This window comes from Stylophora pistillata, chromosome 11 (assembly GCF_964205215.1).
Source record: "Stylophora pistillata chromosome 11, jaStyPist1.2, whole genome shotgun sequence".
NCBI lineage: Eukaryota > Metazoa > Cnidaria > Anthozoa > Scleractinia > Pocilloporidae > Stylophora > Stylophora pistillata.
Genome location: NC_142529.1, coordinates 23,195,498 through 23,212,810, shown reverse-complemented (window position 1 = coordinate 23,212,810; position 17,313 = coordinate 23,195,498). Strand labels below are relative to the sequence as shown.

Sequence of the window (17,313 nt, the reverse complement as noted above, 5' to 3'; positions counted from 1 at the left end):
ACTATAAATAGATTTGTAAACAAGTAGCCTTGTTTTCAAGGATGTGCTGTCACGAGACGGGTTTTTACATAACATCTTCCCTCATCCGGTAAAGCTGAAACCAAAAAGGCTTCTTCAAAGATGTGCTGTACCAGTGAGACGGTGATTCTATCAACAGAGACGAATCTAAGGCTGCTGTTTGCCAATTGTTCGATGTGTAGCGAAGAAACACTTGTTTCACTTTTGGTGGGTCAGTTGATGAAAATATACAATGTTGCTCGAAGCGCGTCCATTTATAGGTTGGCTTTTGGAGGTACATCATTTTTACCCTCTCAGTTACTTAACCGAGCAAATCAGTCGCTGCTTAAGGGCTGTGGTTTACAACCTCAGGGTAGAAGAACCACAGAAAGTCTTGGTACTGATCTTGATTCAAAACCTTGTTGCCTCGAAGTCACCGCTGAAAAACTTTTGTCCTTTGGAAAAACGCGATTACAGCAAATATTTGGCGAAGACTCTTCAACAAGCCTAAATGAATGTGAGCTTTTAAGAATTTGCAAATCAGCCTTGGGTTTATCCCTAGGAAACTGTCTCCCGAACACAGGTGCTGGATGTACTTCAATTGGCGTATGTCAAAATGGAGACAGCCTTTCTCGTGCATTGTGGCATGTTGCGGAGGAAAAATGGAAGGACGCCACAGACATGCTTTCCGATTATACACCAGATAAGATGCTTCATTCTGCGGTAGAGGTACAACTGTTTAAATCTGTTTTACATCGATGCAATTTTTGTATTTTAATTTGTAAATACAACCCCATGACCCTTTCTTTGTTTCCACTCTTGAGATGAGGAGGGCGCCATTGAAGGCGTCGAGATTTCCGCTCAACCCAACACGTACTTCATTATGCATACAGTTCTTGGGTACTGAAAACAATGGTGAAAACTATAGATTACCATCGAGACTATGGCTTTCTTTTAAGAATAGTATGGGTCTAACGGGTTCTACAGAAGTCTTTCAGTGTTCAAGGCAGATCAGAGGAGTTTTGAAAAATGAATTGTAAACTAACATATAAAGAAACAAAAGAGATCCATACGTGAGACAAGGGAATAAATAAGGGGGAAAACCAACCCTTCAAAAGTACACCCCAGTTGCTCTGAAACATCATGAGAGCCCAAAAATATCTCATTTTCCACTTGCAAACCTCAGAATTACCCAAAGGAAAACCACAATTAAAGATGACAGTAGATTGAAATAAAGAGTAGATTGAAATAAGAAAAAGGTGAGGTTCTCATTTGTGCATCTTGCTACCTGAAATATAAAACTACTCAGATTTAGTGGTCTTCCTTGCAGTTGGTCATTTTGCTCAAAAAAATATAAAACGACATATCAGGCCAGAACTTTTACCATAATTAACTCCCAGAAGTGATGGACATGTAACTTCTCCTTAGGTCACCCATAATGTATACAGCAAAGAGGTTTTGAGAATACTCAAATGCATCAGGAAGAAGTTGTTATCTAGATTTAACACAAAGTCTTGTAATTAATTTACAAGGAAACATGTAGCAGCTAGACGGGAGAATTAACTGTAACATTTGGATTTGAAAGGTTACAAACAAAGTTATACCTAAACCATCAGAGAACCAAACAATGTTTTTGTCTTGCAGCTGGCACATGACAGAATGAATGAATTGATCTATAACAACTGTTTGGTTTCTCAGTTGTCTGAAGCTGGAGATTTTCTGATGTCAACAACACAGTGCATTAAAACTGAAGCTGAAGTTCTTTCCCAGCTGTTGTATGAAACACAAGAGCATGCCCTTGCTGGCATGGCAGAGTTTTGGAACATGATGAATGAGTACAGCCATCTTGCTTGTGATGGAATAGAGCTGTTCTCGCAGTACATTTGGAACACAACACCCGAGTTTTATGAACCAGCTTTGTTGGATGTAAATTTGTTCAACATGGATGATGAAGATCTTCTCGTTGTGGCCGAGGAACCAATGCCAAGGCGTAGAAGATCAATGTTGTATATTGGTTCAAGATGAATAATTTGCATGACATCCAGAAGTGAATTGTGCAACAGGATGGATATGAAACAAAAAGTCTGTCTCATAATCTGGTAACAACCACTGGTACCAGTAGTGTGCCAACTCTTAGATCACTGTATACTTGATGAGCCCTGTAGCAATTGGATTAGATCTTTAGCATTGCTAGAACACGAGCCCTTGTTTGCAAGCAGACAGCAGTTAAGGGTCTTATTGGTAGTGCTAGACCCTCACTAACCAGCTTTTCATGAAATCCTCGTAATTGAAAAAAATTGTATTTGAATTAATATTATATATATACCTATGTATATAGAAAAGCCTATTGCCAAAATGGCTGTTTGTTGCACTTTACGCTTTTGTTCTAAAGAAGCACGACTTGTGTATTTGAATTTTGCACAGCAGAAATCTGAGATACACTATGTGTATACTTGTTTCTGATGTTTGGTACAGTGTAGTTTCTGTTAGATGCCTACCTGTATTGCTGTAAGGTCTGGTAAATTTTAGTTACTGTTAGTAGTGCAATAGATAATCATATTATTGTAGATACTGCAAGCAAACATGCTGTAAGTAGTGTAAGATATGGTGTGAACTGAACTGAATATTAGGCACAGTTGACAAATCTTGATTCAAATTGGATTCAAAAATTGTAATTTGGGTAACGAAAAATGATTAAGTATTTCCAAGGGAGTTTCACTTTAGGTCTGGATTTTAAGGGGTGTCTTTGCCTGAAATCTTTGTAGGGTATCTTTAACTTTTAATATGAAAAGTGTGATTGTTTTAATGCAGTTAATTTGAGTTTTCCCTAAGCATTTTGTGAGAGTTATCATATAATATAACTAGCCTAAAATAATGATTGTTTATTGTAAGGAAAGTTTGATGCAAGCACCGTAATGAATAATTCACATGACATCCAGAAGTGAATTGTGCAACAGGATGGATATGAAACAAAAAGTCTGTCTCATGATCTGGTAACAACCACTGGTACCAGTAGTGTGCCAACTCTTAGATCACTGTATACTTGATTAGTCCTGTAGCAATTGGATTAGTCCTGTAGCAATTGGATTAGATCTCTAGCATTGCTGGAACATGAGCCCTTGTTTGCAAGCAGACAGCAGTTAGGAGTCTTATTGGTAGTGCCAGACCCTCACTAAAGAAAGAAATAGAGTGGGAGCAGGATGCATTGTTCTGATTAACCCTTTAACTGCCATGAGTGACCAAGACAGAATTTCTCCTTACATTGTCAATACAATATCATGCAGCCAAGTAGTGAGAATAAAGAAAAATGTCAAGTAGGGGATGATTGGTTGATCAATTGCTAAATTCTCCAAACTTACATCATAAGAACTATCTGACAGACAGTAAGGACAATTTCCTCTCAGATCTTGGCAGCAAATGGGTTAAAGTAATAAACTGAAAGAATGTGTTGGTCAGTCTCTGTTTCTTGTACTCAGGCAAAGTGACCCATGCAGGTGAGGCTTATCCCAGCCATCCCAGTTTCTATAGCACAAAGCAACTTGTAATAAGGAGTATGAGTACATCCCCCCCTGGATGGGATGTTGGTCCATCACAAGGTTGTTTAGGCCTGGATTTTAAAGCCAAATAGGGTGTCTGCCTTGTTGGGTATATGAGTACATCCCCTTGGATGGGATGTAAGTCTATCACAAGGTTATTCCCTGCACTTCACTTGGCTTCCCTGACAATGAAACGGCACCCACTTTTACTCACGGGTTTAGAGAATGAACCGATACCTCTTGATCTACAATTACCATTTGGCTAATGCGTACCCCACTAGTCTCTTTTAATAACCACCAGTTATTATCCAACTACACTCCGTAGAGTACAAATAACGCCCAAAACGAGTTCAAATTATCACACGGTGTTTGTACTTCTGAATCAGTGAGCCGGTTAGACAGGTTTTCTCGCATCGCGCAAGCGACGAATTGGATTGAAGTTCCCACACAAAAAAAAAATCGTTTTTCTGACGACGAAGAGTCGGAATAGCTGGCGAATATTGATCCAAGTTTATTAGACGAATCGAACGAAGAAAAGCAGTTAGACGACAATTAAATTTTATCATTTACTGAAGAAAATAGAAACAGCAACGTTGATTTACTGACTTGCTTGTCAGTTTCACAAAAATTCAAGATGTTGTTTTCGTGTCTTGCCCTGCTTGTCGTATATGCATGTCCAGTCTACCACTTCATATCAGAGAAAGGTAAGTGATCATTTTATATAATCGCATATCAGTTAAAATATATTTCCGAGCAGAAATATAACGAGAATTAAGAAAGAGAACATAAACATGGTCTTGCTCTATGCTTTAAATTCTCTCGAATTTTGAGTCCTAATATTTTTTTTTCTTTTTGATTTACGTCAGCGAAACTAGATCTAGCTATTCTTTATTCCTGCTATTCACAAATTGGAAGAAAAATACACAAGAACAGCCAAAGCTGGGGGCTTAAATGGCCTGAGGTCTGCAAAAAAGACGTGAAGAATTTAAAGGAGTAGAAGAAAGCTTTAAGTAAGCTTTGCTGTGTAGGCTAATTAGCTACTCAGAGAAAAATACAGCCTTAGGTTTTTTTTGTAGTTGCTTACTGTGAGATTATTGCGCACAGATAACGGAATATCATTCCAAATAATAGGAGCTTGCCAACTGATAGCAAATTGATACTTATGACAGGTTTTATGCAGGTTAAAACGTGAACGAGTCAAATAATTGTGATATTCAGAATTAAAATGAAGCATGGAGGAAACAGGAGCAGGTAAAAGGTTATTAAAATGTGAGAATACAAAACAGGCAACATGGAATTATAGATAGAGTAAAGTGAAAGAATATTATGCTTAGAAAAAAGGGATTTAGAGGATGTGCGCGGAGGAGAAAAAGTAATCATACGAACGGCTTTGTTTTGAGGTACATAAAGGCTTTCAGGTAAGAAGCATAAGTAGATGCCCATATCAACTGCCATAATTTATGTAAGGTAAGAAAAGAGAATTTATATAAGGTTTTCAGAGTATTCAAAGGTAAGTATCGCCTTGATTTGCACAAGACTCCTATTACTTTAGAGAATTTCAAAATCACAGACAGCAGAGATATGTGGTTTCCAAGATAAATTTTCATGAATGATCATCCCGAGAAATTCGTCTTCCTGCACACGCATGCTGAGAAAATTATTTATAAATATGTTTATATCTGAGGAGTTAATTTGTTTACGTCGTGGGTGAAAAATGATTAATTTAGACTTGGCAGGATGAACAGTGAGTTTGTTGGCATTAAACCAAGAAAAAACATGAGAGAGCTCTACATCAAGAATGGTTGCTAAGGTAGCCAGGTCATCATGATGAAGAAACATGACAGGATGGAAAACGCGTGCACTGTAAGTACCTCCCGTTGTCCCTTACAGAGCCTTTGCAAAGTTTTCTAAGGCTTTGTATGGGACGACGGGAGGTACTTACAGTGCACGCATTTTCCGTCCTGTCATGATATTTGTATCATCAGCAGAAGAGAATGATAGACAAGAGGTTGGAGACATGAAAAAGATCATTCATGTATAAAAGAAAAAATAAAGGTCCAAGAACTGAACCCTGGGGAATCCCACAAACGACCGGTATATACCAAGAGGTATGGTCATGGACCACAATGCACTGCTGTCTGTGGGACAAATAGTTAGTAAGCCAGGATACCTCTAATGCCATAAAAAGTTAGTTTATCCAGAAGTATTTCATGATTGATCGTATCAAATGCTTTCTTAAGATCAATGAAGACTCCAACAGTGTATTGATTGTTTTCAAAACCATCATAAAGTTATTGACAAGTTCTAAGATGGCCCGTAGCAATAGAGTGATGTGATCTGCATGAATCTATAGTGATGATGATTAAGGATATTAAACTTTGTGACAAATCCTGATAACCTGAGGTAAAAAAGTTTCTCGAGGACCTTAGAAAGACAGGGGAGAATAGAAATAGGCTGATAGTTTGAGAACAAAGGAGGGTCATCACTTTTAAAAATTGGAATAATCTTTGCGATTTTGAGTTTATCAGGAAAGACACCATGCTCAAACGATAGATTGCAAATATGAGATAAAGGAGCAGCAAGTAAATCAATTGTTTCTTTGATGGGAGAAATTCACACCCTCACATTTGCTATTTTTTTAGACAGTCAGCAAAGTGACCAACGAGGAAATCTTTATAAGAAAATTGAGTAGATGGAACTTTACTGGCCAGAGAGGGTCCTTTAGCGAAGAAATTATTAAAGTTACTAGCAATATGTGAAGGGTCTGAACATACACCGGTACTGTCTTTCTATCTTTTTAAATTACATGTGCTTCGACGTAAATCGTCCTGTTTTCAAATGAAGTATGAAATCCTCTTTCTTTTTAGAGCTCTGTGAGTAGATATTCATTGAAGATGTCGGAAGGCCGATCAATTGGAAGCTTTAACCTGCCCCTACGGGCAATGATTAGGTAGTTATCATTATCACTAGAGTATGTGGAAACATTTTCCCACACTGAATTACAGCGGAGCTCGCAGCGCGCGCAGCGAAGCCCAATACTCATAAAAAATGTTTGTAATAACCTGGTACAAAAATACAGAGTAAGAAACCAATAATTGGTAAAGCTGAGCTGATTGCTTCAAGCTAATTACAGGTCGAAAGCTTCTTAGAGATTGAGATCAATATTACTGGGATTAAACGCAATACATAAATATATGTGCAGGGCACGAACAGGAAATGGAGATGGAAATTTAAAATTTTTGAAGATTGGTTTGTTCAAATTTCCGCCCGACCTTCAGGCAAAGACTGTGTTCAAATACCCCACCCAAGAGCCAGGTTTGGTGGTCAATATTTATGTAAAGAGGCAAAATCAGTGAACGTGACTTTCTACACATTGACCCAGTTTTCAAACCGAGACCTTGCAGACCTTTTGTTTTTAGCCATTCACTAGCGAAAGTGAACTATTTACCTTTAAACACCTTCACATTAAAAAAGATGAATCACGATAGTGAAAATCACTGGAAAGACTTGACACTTCCGGTTCAAATTCCCCAACCCAGCCTTAGGGTGCGGGAATTTGAACGAGTCAATCTTCAAAAGTTCAAATGTCCTTGGAGTTGGCCGAGGAGATGTCGAAGCCTGGAATTTATTGGCGTATAAAAGCTCAGTTTTAATAATAATAATAATAATAATAATAATAATAATAATAGCACCTTTATTTAAACACGATATGTTTCAAAGCTGAACAGCTTGTGGAGTCGTGTGTAAATCAAATAAACTTCCAAATCAAATAAGTTTAAATGATGGTTTTTGAGGAGAGGGGAGGACCGGAGTACCCGGAGAAAAACCTCTCGGAGCAGAGTAGAGAACCAACAAACTCAATCCACTTATGACGCCGGGTCTGGGAATCGAACCCGGGAGACATTGGTGGAAGGCGAGCGCTCTCACCACTACGCCAACGCTGCTCCCTAAATGAGAGCTCAATCCCATGGCGCCAAAATTCAGATCTGGTTTGAGATTCCATGAATACAAAGACTTTTTTCATCCAAACTCCTGGATCAACTTTCAGGTTGAAACGTGAAATTAAAGAACAGACCAGTTTTCTTTTTTTTTTTTTCAACAATATGTTCAACATTTTCAGTTTTATACTTTAATATTACGAAAAGCGCTTCATATTTAGCCTTCAGAAACCATTGAGGTACAACTCAGCTTTCCGGGAAGTTGACAGCACGCCAGGGATAGAAGCGATCAGTGTTCTAGAAATGGATCTGGAATTTCCACTCAAGCAAATGAAGACGATAGGCGTTGCTAAAGGTTGACTTTTGCTTTAAAACATGTTTTGTTTGCATTTCAGTTAGCTGAACCAGAATTTTGGGATTAAGGAAAGCGTCCTTGATCGCATTTGAGGTTTTTACATCGTAACGGAAGTTGGTAATGATAATTAAATCACAATGTCTATTTGTATAGGTAATCGCATGAGGCCGAGTAAAATTAAGGATTAATATCACGCGTGTTTTCGGAAGTTGCTGAAATTGCCCGAGTCGCACAGCGACCTTGCTAAGCGATTTTCAGCCAATCATTTTCAACTAATCTTACCTGGGGCAATTACAAAAATTAAGAAAAAAATGCCCTCTGTCTTGACCAATCACAATTCAGTAATTTTGCCCCTTATATGATAAGGCTTGATAATATACAGAGATCTTTACGCTGCATGTGGAGCGTTTTAATCATCTGATGTTATAAGAGCTACACAGACAAAGCTGGATAAGGACTTTGGTAAAAATACGATGTCCACTGACAAATTCGCACTACATTTTCCGAGCCACATGAATAAGATTTGGTAGTGTTTATTCTTTTCGTGTTTTTCTATCATTCCGGCTTATATCCCTGTTAGGATTCTTACACGATCTGGATCTGCGACATATAAACTATGAAATTTTTAATCTAATCATATAACCGATGACCTGTAGTTATTCCTTCGAATCAAACTCACCTGTAATTTGTATTGAAGTGTTTTACTGTAGTGAGTAACTATGGTGACCAAAAGTTATCTTTCTTTTTTACAACCGACAAACAAGTTCTTGTCATTAATTCTGATTCGTTCACATGATTTTTCGAGTGTTCAGCATGCTTTGTTTAAGCAGATGAATTGTAAAGTCATTTCTTCTTAAGGCAGTTGCATTCATTTCCAATGACAGTAATATGAATAAATAATGAGTACTCGCTGGCACTTTTTCAATAGCATACCTTTCAACTGAACAAACAGAGCCTGAAATCACAACATTCTGATTCCTACGACGGAAATCAATTATTTTCATCCCACAATTATCAGAAATTGTTGTACCATTTCGCTTGGACGCTCCTCTTGAAATGAAAACTCACTAAGAAAAGATTTCGTCAATCAAAGCAAGCTTTTACTATTTTTAAGCTTTTAAAATCGAATCTTTCATATATTCCGTTTAAAAGATCTGAAAATCGACTGTCATGGAAGCCATTTTAATCAAAACCTATTTCCGGTGATATTGATTTTGAAGATCTTATTGAAATGAAAATTACCTCAACGTCTTTAATTTTGTCCTCAGTGATATAAAATATTGATAACCAGGTTGTTAAACAATTTTTTTCAATTTATGGTGTTTTCTCGTTCTTACTGTCTCCTTGTGGATTTCTTGTTTAAATTTTGGAAAAAAAATTCCTAAAATCATTTTATTTTCTTACAAAGAGAAAGTATCACTTTTCAAATTCAAATTATCATTTTACTAGCCTATGATTTGGTGACCGTATTTATTTTGCGGCCACCGCATGCAAAGTCCCTGCAAACAACAGCGGAACATTTTATTTTCCCACGTAAAGAAGAGTCTTTTCTTTCTCCAAGATACAATCACGAAGTTTGCGATTTGCCATATCCTCCCTTGGTTACCAAGTTAAAAACCCTTTGGAGCGTTTTGGGAAGGATTATTTCCTGAGCTCAATGAATGTAATTTCAAGGTCAATGCTTTCATTACCAGATTATCTAATTCTAACTACACACACACTCTCTTTCCGAAAAATCACGAACTACGGAACATCAAAGGAACAGAAACATTTAGTTATGTGAGAGAAACTAGATAATTGATGCCTGAATTCAGACAATCTTGTCCAAACTTGGGATCAATCTTTTGTCGCTGGGGCGATTTTGTTTACCGATTTTTTTCCCTCTAGATATTCTGCCAAAAAAAGTTAATTTGCACAACAATCTAGCCACTAACACAATTATAAAACCATGCGCAAATCCGCGTGATAGATTCAAAGCAACATTTTCAAAACACCCTTCATTTCACTCGGTAACACCATAATCTCCACCAGAAACTTTTTAAGGAAATCCGCGCCCAGATGTTTTACCACCTCATAATGGGGTTTTTGCCAGTACTTTGTTCTAAAGGTAAGCACCTAGCAGTCGTTTATTTTTTTTCGTCATCTTTTTATTTATGACTCTCTGTGTGACCAACTGTTCGGTTAAAACTTAACGCTTAATATTTTGTGAGGGGATCTCTTTTTTTACATAACGTTCATGCCATAACTGCTAGAATGTCAACTCATAATTATCAATTTGAAATTACAATATTTGAGTCACCTTTTAATACTACTTATCATAATTTTGGCTTCGAAAATCGCTCTAAATCGACGACATTAGACAGCAGCTGCAACAGAAATAAATGGCTACATGCCGTCTCCTAATGTTTTCCTCTCACAAATCAAAGCACTTGCTCAAAATTTTAACTAAATTTGTTCGTGATGGCCTGTATTGAGGCCTAAAATCGCTCCATTATCAAAACCGTTTGTTGGAAAATTTTAGTAGAATTCTGGGCTTTGCTTTGACATACATACGGTCGGACGAAACTCCAAAAATAAATTAATATCGAGAGATCCTCCGGAACTGCTCTAAACATGAAATAATATCGAGTTTCTTCGGAACGGTTCTAAACACTCTGCTCTTAACTATATAAGTCTAAACTATGGGTATTGATTGCGAACAAGATTATCGACAAAGAGTGACACTAAGTTGCATACGGTTATGCGACAACAACAAAAGCTATCACTTAATTGTCTTTGTTCGTGATTATTTGTTCCAAGTTCTTGCACACCTTCCGCGCAGTTTTTGTAATCAAAGTCTTTTCAACATTTTCCCCCTCTTTGACTTATCAAACTCCCGAACGGCGTTTTTTGTTTAGTTGGATTCCAATAAAATGCATTTGGAAATGGTTGTGACAATTTGAATTTTGGCTTCTCGCACATGTTCATCTTTTCCAGGGAAAACCGTCATCTCTCTACCTGACGGACAGTGCGCTCTCGGAGTATCTTGAGAGATAACTAAGACCACGTCTCCGCTTTTAGATTTTTTAATTACAAGCGATCCCCCCATCTATTTCCTTAACCCTTCTTGCATTTATGCATAATTTTGGCTTCGAAATTCTCCTTTAATCAGCGGTATTAACCCGCTGCAATGGAAATAAAATTGCGCCCTGGGAAACGTCTCCCAATTTTATTCTTTCGTAAAATCAAACACTTGTTCAAAATTTCAACCGAACTCGTTCGTACTAGCCAAAACTGAAAAATAGCTTTTTTTTGTTAAGTCGAATGGTGGAAAATTCTAGCAGAGTTCTCACTTTGGTTTGCAGACTAACAGTCGCTACTGCTTTCATTTTTGCGATATATCAGTTTTTAGTACTGCGATACATCAGCTGTTATCACCTATTTCAATAATAATCAACGAACAGAATGTTTTACCATTGGGAAAATATTCATTTCCAAAGCGATACAATCTATTCCTATAGACGCGGTACGACATACGAGGAATCAATATTTAATGAAGTTGGCTTTGCTTTTGTGTTGTCGCTGCTGGACATTTGTATTAACAGCTTCGGGAACGACACGAAAGCGACTCCCTTGTAATATATAGATTTAACCAAGCCTAAAAGCGGAGCTCTCAAGTTCGTAATATTAATGATAACATAAAAGATGTGCATTTGCCAAGACTCGCCTGAGACACCCCTCCCTTTGTTTTGATAGTCTCCCCTACCCTACCCGTGGTTGACCATATTTCAGGGGTAAGGGGCTCTGCCCCACGCACGCGAAGCGCGCGTGGGAGCCTCGCTTTGATAATTAACATATTGAATCATTTTGTTTTATCTATCATCCTTTTCCAGACTCCTTTTTATTAGTTATCAGAAATCAGATTCTTGGCGCATGATTCTATTTTATATATATATATTCAAAGGGGAGCCCAGGTAATCCAGATGAAATTGGACTGGTTAAATCCCTTCCGTCAAAAACAAGATCCAAATAAATCCCTTCTAGTCTTCGAAAAATTCTGACTTTTAACATTTTTGAAAAGATTGAAACGAGTTGAAATGAACATTATGTCTTAAACACTACTAGACATAATTCGACTCATGTTTTACAGATTAAGAAAAAGTTGTCATTTACGGTTAGTCCCATTAGTAAACAGTTTGAAAGAACATCATTTAAGTGTCTCTCTATCAATAACCACTTGGCTTTTCATCATCATCATCATCATCATCATCATCATCATCGTCGTGTTTATTTGTTCAAGCAGGTTGAATTTATTGGCAACTGTATAAGCTGATGTGGACCTGCTGTTTTCCCACCCAACCCACCCAGGGGTTTTAAAACTTATACAGTGTAACTTGTATCGAGCGGTCACCCACAGGGAATGGCGTAATACAGGTTAATAGCTTCCAGAGAATATGGGTGATGTAAATATAGAAAAAGAACCGTCATTTTATACCACAATTGGCAATTTAATGTAAAAAAAAAAAAAAACCTCGGTCCAAAATACTACCAACATTGATTTCGGGAGAGAAATACGGTTTAAATTTTACTTGAGAGATTATTCTTTGAGTGGTTCTGCTTTAAGTGACCATTCAATAAAGGTGGGAGATTGTACAAACGGGTTGATGGGACTCACTAGTGGAGGTGAAAATTACAGTAATTAAGGGACACAAACTTGGCACTTTTGCAACCGACGTCTTAGTACGGTGCCGTTTAATACAGGTTCGACTACATTTTCACATCAGAATTTTAAAAACACCTTGCACCTGGTACTTCTGGACTTTTTCAATGCGTGCATCACCACATAAACAAAAATGTAGATTGGAAACACGTAATAAAACAATTGGGGGTCAAGAAACTCGTTTTCCATTGATTAACACGTAATGACAACAAAATGTACAGGATACGTATCGACAAATACACAAATTATTGACCAGTCATACTAATAAGTTCTATTTTGCATCGTATGTCGTGAAATGGCGTCAATATTGCCAACATTTCGCATATGGAGTGGATATAACTCTTCGTATGCTGATATTAAGTCCACTTCTTTATCAAGGCGCTTTAGGATCATCAAATGCCTCATATGAACATCAAGTCCGCAGAGCCCTGCTAACCAACTATGACATGAACGTCCGGCCAGTGATAGGGAAAAAACCTGTGTACGTGGCGTTTGGTATGAAGATTAGCAGACTCGTGAAAGTGGTGAGTTCACCAGAATGAAATTTTCTCTTTAGCTCCTCGCTACATAGTACGCTGGCTGCCACTTAAATGCCGCATAGATTTCAAGCCTATACTATGCTTCAAAGCAGTATTACATGGTTTATCGCCTGATTATATTTGTGAGCTCATTTATTTTAAAATTCCTACTAAAACACGAACTAAGGTGTAATTGGAAGCTTCTCCTGATGGTCCCAAAGATCAATATGTTACCAGCCTTGTGCCTTTGGAACAGTCTAATACCTCATTGGGCTAAGCGCTATATCTAATTTTAAGTGTAATCTTAAAACTAACCCTTTCAGCCAAGCTTTCACTTTGTTGCCCCAGAAATGTAGAGGTTTCATATTCTTGATGGAATTATTAAGTTTTGTTAATATATATTTATCTTGAACTTTCTATCGATTTTTGTCAGCTGTCATTACGGATGTAATTTTTTTTCTTTTCCTCTGAAATGCATTTGAACATATATTTATGTAATTTGCACTATACAATGTCTAATCATTATTATTGTTATTATCTGGAAGACAGAGAGAAAGCAAGAGGTAGGGGTTATGCTTACCATTTGAATTGAATTAATTTGCAGGACACAAGAGAGCAATTTGTGATTTTGGACACTTGGGTGGTACAGGTCGGTTAATAAGATGTTTATCATATGACTGTGTTTTATATGCCAATTTTTTATATTCTTTGTACCTTTTTTTTTTCTAGACCTTTTTTTTTTCTAGATGCCGGTCTAGATAGGAAAATCTAGACCGCTTTCAATATTGATTTCAGCCAATCAAATTCGTGAATTCGGTAGTTCCCAGTCCTTGTGAGACACAGCCATATAATAATTTCAAATATAACGCGCGCTGTCACTGGTGGAAGGGTCGTGCTCTGTCAAAGTGTACGCAGAGCAGGGAGCTGAGCTAAAGCTGTCAACTGCTGATTTGTACCGTGTGGCTTTATTTCGCTCATTGAAAGTGAAATTTCGGAACAAGCAGGCCGGATTCAAGAATTGGGGAGAAACAGCCGTCTACATTTGTATCGACCATTAATCTCGTTCCCAGATCCTACCGTGTAACTGTAGCGGTAACTGAAATGTGGGAGCAACCGCTTGGCCGTGGAAGGTCTGGGCACGAGACCAATCGACCATTTTCGTTCAAAAAGTTAGAGATAAAAAAAAAAACCCATGCTGCTCACCGAAAGAATCTAATTGTATTTCATTTCCAGTAAGGATTAAACACAAATGTAAACACGACTAAAATTTGATTTACTTTTCAGAAATGGAAAAATATATTTCTCGCATGGGATTCGGCAGCCTATGGAAATGTATCTCGTGTGCAGTTTCTTCCGACTGAGGTCTGGGTACCAGATATTTCCCTTTTCAACAAGTGAGTGGTAGTAAGTCTTTGTAACAAAATAAGAGCAGCAATCACGAATTGCCTGTGATTCCGTAACAACAGTTTACATGAATCAACATGTCGGTAACCTAATAAAGTAGTGCGACTTGCCAAAAATGCATATTTGCAACTGGAACTATAGTTTTCGACAGTCTCGAGCCCAAGGTCAAGTTTACTTCTTGTCAGCGGTATTGTCTATTTGGCGAAAATACATCTGACGAGGAGCCAAAGTGACCCTGGGCTCGAGATTGCTGTTTTCGACAAAATGTCGGCAATGACGTTCAAGAAAAAGTCTTTGGGAGATGTTTTTAAATGTTTCCTCTGCATTTACATTTTAACCTGATTTTTTTTTCTATTTGTAAACTTTAGCGGAGACGACCGTATCCCCTTGGCTGGAGGAAGCACGAAATTTGTTACCGAAATCTCGGTGGACAGCGGAGGATACTGTGTGTGGAGCGGACCTGCTACGTTTAAAGCGAACTGTGATTTGCAAATCGTTAGTTGGCCGTTTGACAACCAGACATGTGAACTGGCCTTTGGTTCATACACATACGGAGATGACAGACTGAAAATTAAACTGTTTGTGGACAAAGGTGGCATATTCACCGGTAAGTATCATATTTGCTGATTCTCAGAGGGGTTGTAAACCAGTGGCTTTTTATCTTTTTCTCGTCGAGTTTGAACTCTTTAGCTCCCAGAGGTGATCAGCATGTAACTTCTCCATATAATATTCAGACACAGTCCAGCAAACAAGCAACCTCGTTCCCAGGGCCTTTTCCCCCAACTAAGGGAAAAGGCCCTGGGAACGAGGTTGACAAACATATCAAGTAGAAGTAGAAACATATCATATTTGCGGATACTCAAACATATCAAGTAGAAGTAGTTGTCTTGAGTTAGGACCAAATTTCTCGTAACTAAGTTAAAGGAAATGTGAAGCAGGAAGAGGGGAGAATCAAGAATCAGATCTTGGGAGTTAAAGAGTCATTAATGCTACAGCCAGTGCCTCAGTCCATAACCACTCTAAGGTCAAACATCAATTTCCACAGTAGTGTGTCTAAAAAGAACAGAAAATCAGAAAGCACTAAAGAATTTAATGCGAGGATCACCTTCCAGAAACCATAAAATCTCTTATCAGTCTCCGGCCGTAAAAACTTACATCTGAGATTAGGACACTAGGAGCGTTTGCATGGAGATTGTGAGGAAGCACCTAACCTCTTGAGAATAAACCAACTCCACCATGCAAGATGATTCTTGCACGCTTAGCAACCAGGTCGCTTACCTTTCACGTGACAGAGTGTCATTCCTATTTTCCCATCTCTCGACATACTGTTCGGAAAAATGATCACAAACTACATCAAGGGCGGATCCATGGGGGGGGGGGGGGGAGGGTCCGGGGATCAGCACCCACCACTCCCACGTTACCATTTTCCTTGAGTTCCAACGTAAAGAAAGGTTTCTTTTTACTTGCAGATCGCTTCGTTACAAGCGGTGACTGGAGTATAACGAACATCGCAAAAAGGGTTGATAAGACAACTCACGGCGACTGTTGTCCTTATGACTTTAGCGAGGTTGTTTTCACGTTAAAAATGTCTCGGAAACCTTTGTTTCACCTGTTTTACCTCACTATTCCAAGCACGTTGCTTTTGGCTTTAACTTTGACATCCTTTTTTATTCCCGTGGAGAGTGGGGAAAGAATTGGCTTTGTCACTACCATGCTTCTTGCCATGACAGTGTTTCTTCTCCTTATTCCATCCTTCCTCCCTGAAACATCCGATGGCGTCCCAATCCTGGGCATAAGTTTCCAGGCCACGTCGGTCATCATAGCCTTGGTCCTCTTCAGTAACATCTTCGTTATCAAGGTTTTCTTCATGGATGGAACCCCACCTAAGTGGGTGTGCAGCCTTTGCTTGTGGTGGAGGAGGAAGAGAAAACCATCCAAACGAGTTCATGTGAACAGCTCGGACGAGTTTCCAGTCCCTTCTATGAAATCTCACCCATCCCTGAGTACCATAGAACTGTCCACCACTTCCCCAAAAGCTGCCACAGCACATGGATGGGGGGAGAAGGAAGAACAAATAACGTGGCAGAAAATGTCAGCTAGTTTGGATCATTTCTTTTTTACGTTTTTTTCCATCATTAGCGTGATTACCATTTGCGTAATCTACTTGGCAAACAAGTAATGAAGTGTAAGAGTGTTGAACCAGAAAGGCCCCGAAGCCATAAAGCTGACAAGTTTTATATTTATGGATACTCATTTTCGTTTTATTTACTAATCCTTTTTTATGATAAAGTGGCTCCACTGCATTGTATGAAAGGAGACACCCTTCGTTTTCACGATTTGATAAGGATTTGGCTTTAGGGCCCATTTGTATAATGTCAGGTATCAGAGACACCTCCAAATTGGTTTGGCCGTGACAACTTTTCACTTATTTCTTTGAAACATTTCAATCAAAGGTTTATAAGAAAATGTTAGTGTTGAGCCATAAAATGAGCTATTACGCCACACGTTATAGGCTATTAATCTTTTGAGCACCTCGAAAAATGACTGCTATCCAGTTTCTCCTAACAATATCACCCGTGAAACACACATTAAGCTCATGAGAATAAAGAAAGGATCAACTGAAGAAGCTCTTGATTGTTAAACAAATTCTCCTTGTCAGCACCTAAGGAAATGTGTAGAGAACAGTATGGAGAATATGCATACTGATGTTAGGGTGGAAAGGGATAGTCCGTATTTTGTATCCTCCTCGTATCGAGCAATTGTCGACTGAATTTGCATGACTTGTGATGAAGAAGTTGTATTTTCCACTAGCAGAGGAACGAAATAAGTGGAAAATGTTTTCTCACACACCTCTGGAGCCTGGGCC

At 38.3% G+C, this 17,313-nt stretch overlaps 2 protein-coding genes across 2 annotated transcripts; both read left to right on the top strand.

The window, feature by feature from the left end:
• The first annotated feature begins 13 nt into the window (after window positions 1-13).
• On the top strand, window positions 14-3,447 carry LOC111336707 (uncharacterized). Its single transcript, XM_022942845.2, has 2 exons — window positions 14-726; window positions 1,642-3,447. The coding sequence occupies exons 1-2, from the start codon at window positions 121-123 to the stop codon at window positions 2,020-2,022; spliced, it is 987 nt and encodes a 328-aa protein (XP_022798580.1). The 5' UTR covers window positions 14-120; the 3' UTR covers window positions 2,023-3,447.
• Window positions 3,448-9,779: 6,332 nt separating this feature from the next.
• On the top strand, window positions 9,780-17,073 carry LOC111336703 (neuronal acetylcholine receptor subunit alpha-7). Its single transcript, XM_022942842.2, has 6 exons — window positions 9,780-9,933; window positions 12,904-13,049; window positions 13,648-13,692; window positions 14,328-14,437; window positions 14,816-15,054; window positions 15,917-17,073. Exons 1-6 carry the CDS (start codon window positions 9,885-9,887, stop codon window positions 16,624-16,626), a joined length of 1,299 nt encoding a protein of 432 aa, XP_022798577.2. The 5' UTR covers window positions 9,780-9,884; the 3' UTR covers window positions 16,627-17,073.
• The last annotated feature ends 240 nt before the right edge of the window (window positions 17,074-17,313 follow it).